At 42.4% G+C, this 4,735-nt stretch overlaps 1 protein-coding gene across 1 annotated transcript in view; it reads right to left on the bottom strand.

The window, feature by feature from the left end:
* Positions 1-2,808, bottom strand: part of SCAMP1 (secretory carrier membrane protein 1) — a 78,071-nt gene extending 75,263 nt beyond the window's left edge. The window contains 1 exon segment of the mRNA XM_025201385.1: positions 1,887-2,808. Coding sequence (XP_025057170.1) covers positions 1,887-1,991 — 105 coding nt within the window. The 5' untranslated portion in view covers positions 1,992-2,808.
* Between the last annotated feature and the right edge of the window lie 1,927 nt (positions 2,809-4,735).

The raw sequence follows: 4,735 nt of genomic DNA, 5'->3' as shown, positions 1-4,735 counted from the left end.
GGGGGGGGGGGGGTGGCCCCCCCCCCCCTCCAAGGTTTTCCCAGGCCCACTGCTTCCCTGCCCCTGACAGAGGCCCAGCTTCTCCCCACCCTCAGGCCCAGACCCGCTCCTGTGTTCCCCCCACCACTGCAGCAGAGAGTTAGGGAGCAGGCCTGGACCCCAAGCAGCAGGAAGGAAGTGGGAAACAGGCCCAGACAGGGGGTGAGGAAAAAGAGGCACAGGGCTCAATCCCCACCTGTTCCCCCCCCCATTCTTGACAGGCAAGTGGTTAATATTACAATAAAACGATATAGTCTGTCACACCTGCTATTCCATTCCACAGTACTGACACTATAACAGTCTCCTAGGCCCAAATGGTCCTGGTCACTGAAATTTCTGACTAATGTGTTAGACTAATGTCTTCATATCATCCTATCTAGCACAGTGGCTGTTGCATTACTCACATGTGCAGCTGGTTATTCCAAGTAACATTTTAAGGCTAAGATTAACACTGAACACCACAGAAAATTGCATTGCGTCTACAGGGGCTGCCTATAGCTGTACCACACTTCCCATGTGAACCCCAAAAGAAAGATTAGAACATTATTCTTTGAATCACTGGAAGCTACAAATCAGAGACAGATCCTGCAAAAACAGGATTTGTAGTCCTGCATAGGCAACATGACTTACAAACCATATTCTATAGTTATATTTGAAGACTTTGAATTAATAGATACTATATTACATCATCCATCGATAAACTGCTCTATGCATGTCCTTTCACAGCATCTGATGAAGTGAGCTTGTGCCCATAAGAGCTTATACATCTGATTTAGATAGTCTGTAAGGTGCAGCTCTAGCCTGCCTTCTACTCACTTCATACGGCTGTCTAAGTCTCTCTAGCCATATATTTACTTGCCAAGATTACCTGAATTACAGGTTAATGTGGCAGATATATTCTACCACCTGACTGCAAGTTAGAAAGAAAAATAGAAAAGAAGATGTGGTAAAAACAGAGAAGACCTGGTTTCCTAAAAGTAAGTTCCTTTAGACCTTTAATTTTGTTTCAAAAAAATTAAAGGAACTAATAAACCTTTATTGTCCAGGAAACCACAGGGAGGCGTATGTGACCAAAAAGACCAAACAGATTTACTAACATAGTATCTTGCACAGAGTAGCAAGTTAAACCTGGAAGAATTAAATCAACTGTTTATATGGTCACAATAAAATGGATCCTGCATTACTCTTTAGTCTAGTGTAGTTATGTGGACACACATTTTGAAAACACTGAGCAAGATTAACGTTTTTAAATTCAGTTGGGAAGTACTCTTAAATGGCTGTTCAATGTTAAGTTATTTAAATATATAAAATAAAAAAAGAATGAGTGACCTAGAAACCCCATCCTGCATCTGGTCCCCCATTCTTCTAATAAAGTTTTAAGATTATCCATCATGTTGTAAAACAGCATTTTATTACGTGCATGTCAAAAACTACTCAAGAGACCGATCTTGTTTTTTAAAATAAAAGTATTTAGTTTTATATAAACCAGGCAATCTTACCGTTTAAGTTTGTGAACTGCCATAAATTTAGAGAAACAACATAATACAGAAAGCAAGAATGAAAAAGTACATCCAACACAGAAGAAAGAAGCACAAGCTTAAAGTTTGGTTTTCATATTGCTTGTTTGTGGAATTTCTCTACCCCAGATTTTCTAAAGAGGGATTCTAAAAAGTTAAAGTAGGAGACTGAGAATGTTTAGGTTTGCGTGCATTACTAACACAGAACTTGGATTTGTAGCATTTGCTGAAGTTAAATAGTTGTTGACTAAATTCACCAGGATTTGATTAATGGGAAACGTGGAAACAAACAACAAAAAACAAACAAACAAAAAAACAAAAACAACTTACCAAAAAGGGACAAGTGTCATTATCACCTGCAGGGTGAAGGAAAACCTTCAGGAAATCAAACAAGTTATAGTATATAAAAAAGTTAACATCTGAGTCCAGTTGCATTTAGTCAACACTTATCTAGTTTCGTCACAGGTTCAACAACTATACCAATGAAACAAACTTCCTCTAACATATTCCTACATTACCTTCCTAGATGCATCTGAGATGGCACCCCGAAAGCCACCACATACAAGTAAATTCAGACCTCCATACTAATGTTCGCAAAACCAGCAATCACCGCAAGCACACAAAAAAGCTGTAATCTACAGTAAGGTCCTCTGATACTATTGCATCTGCCCTGACAAGAATACTCATGACACACTCATGACAGTCACCTGGCTAGCCCAAAATCTGTACATCTGATGAAGAGAACTTCAGCTCACAATAGCTCTGCCACATATGTACTTTAGTTAGGCTTCAAGGTGCAACTCTACCTTCTACTAAACTAACATGGGTAACTACATCTGTCTGCCTCTATACAACAAGGACATTTTGTAGAGAAACTGACTGTATCAATGAAACAGCCATGCAAATACCCCATAGTAATCTGCTACAATACAAAATGAAATCCTCCTGTGACCACATACACCTAGGGGTCACCTATCACACTAGAACAGATTAGAAGAATCAAACAATTAAAGCCTATACTTGACTTTGAGGGAAACATTCCCAGTCTCACTGCTCCTGGATTTCAAAACAACCCCCAACCTTGCCCAACTCACCATCAGAAGCAAACTCCCAACTGTTCAACAGACATAGCTGTATTGACACTCAATGCACTCATAGGGGTGGGCTGCACAGAGTCAGGTGCCCCTTCCTCCCTTTCTTCCCCCAAATAGAACCTGCCAGGAAAGCCACACCATGGTGGTGCCTTCAACCCACAGGCGGCTAAAGCCCACCCCCCCCCCCCCCTCCCATGCTCCAGCATTGGGAGAGCTGCTGCAAGTCCTTGCCAAGTTGTAACTATCAGAGCCCAAAGGGGTGGAAACCAAGGGAGGTCCCGCCCAGGGCTCTGGGTGCCCACAGGCTGGAAACACCGTTGCAGTTCAGTTCTCAACAGTTGGGAGCCCCTGTGGGTGCAGGTAAGTGATTTAAACCAACTTCTAAAGCAGGGTTCAAAACAAGTAACAAGAGATATGTCAATCTGTTGACTTGGTTATTTCAATAAAAGTAATTGGCATGATACAGCCACACCTGAGATGGCCAATGTCCCTAGGACACCATGACTGCATCAACTCCACCCTATGGGCACCTACTAATCTCACCTGCTACATCTTGGCAATATAAATGATTAATTGGGAGGCTGTCCTTGAGTTGCTGCTCAGTCAGCCCAGACAGACTCCGCTAAACCCCGTGGGTTGCTAGACCCCCTTAATTGGGTCCCACACTCAGGACGGGTCTTATGATATCCCCAAGCCATATGGGCTAGATGCGTGACCCCAAAACCACCCCTTTATCACACCCCATACCTCACAGATGTTATGTAGACATTGTCTTCTTGTGTTGAGGCCTCAGCTTAGTCCAGCCTCAGTAACTACTCCCTCTGGCGCTGGGGTATGCTGCCCCTGTCACTGTGCCCTCTCTGGCACTGGGGTCTCCACACTGTAGCATGCCCCAATGAGGTCTCCTCCTCCCCAATGGCCTCAGCCCAGTCCACCAGCTTAAACAACAGAAAGCACAAGCCCCTGGGCTACAACACAAGCATAATGCAGGGTCCACACTCTACTCCCTTTTAGAAGATAAGCTTCTCTCCCAATTTACTGGGCCTCCCTACACCACTAGTACCTATGAGCTCCTACAGCTCCTTAATCCTACTCGAAGCACAACAGGTAGCCAAGCATCTCCAGTTAGCTTCCTCTATAAGAGCTCCTTCCCCCTTGGCTACAGCCTAAGAACTAACTCTCTAGTCCCAGCCCTGGGGTTTGTGCCCCCAGGGCCCTGCCTTCTTCTGGTCAGCTGACCAGGTGCAGATGAAGGCTAATTCCCTCATTAAGCTGCTGCCACAATAACCTGCACCTGTGGGGTTTCTGCCCAACGGAGCCCTCTCACTAGGCAGTTTCTACCCTTGAAGCAGGCACCTTAGTGCCCTGCAACAGTAATAAATTTTAAAAAATTGTTAGAGTATTCCCATGCAACCACCTGATTACTCCTTCCTGACAACCCTCAAAATTAAAAACATCTGAATTATGAACCTCTAAAAATGAGGTTCAAATCCAGAATTTTGGATTTGACATCAATGATTCTTGAATATAGAACTGTAATTCAAACTCTTTAATACAGAGCCCGTACACGGTTTCATTTAAACCAATAAACAAAGTGTGTCTTGATATATTTTGCCATGGACTTTTAGGCTGAAAGCAATCTCAGAAACCTCAGGCAAAATTATCTTTGGTATACAGGATGTTTATTTTTATTTTAGTGTACACAAACTTTTATATAAATTCCCTGTGGTTACTTGACTCTCCTGTGGAATTTTGTATTGACAACAGCAGATCAAGGACTCCGTCTGCAACTTACATTTGGGGAAAAATATTTTTTCTTAAAACTAAACTTGCAAAATGTAAGGCTGACTTACTATATTAGTCAGATTGTATTACAGTTAAAGTACTGAAGAATAAATTATGGTCCTAAAACACAATTAGTTCTGTCCTTTCCCATTACTTGTAAGTTCAGTTTAACTAATTCCCCCCCAAGAAAAATTCTTAAACAGAAGCAGTGTTTTACCTAGCGTCACCAGAACATATTCTACTTAATACGGGTGAAATAACTTAATATAGCACTTGCTACTGCTGTGTCTATACCTTCCA

Source organism: Alligator sinensis, unplaced genomic scaffold (assembly GCF_000455745.1).
Source record: "Alligator sinensis unplaced genomic scaffold, ASM45574v1 scaffold159_2, whole genome shotgun sequence".
In the NCBI taxonomy this organism is placed as follows: domain Eukaryota; kingdom Metazoa; phylum Chordata; order Crocodylia; family Alligatoridae; genus Alligator; species Alligator sinensis.
Note: the sequence above shows the minus strand (reverse complement) of the source record. Positions and strands in the feature narration are given on the sequence as shown.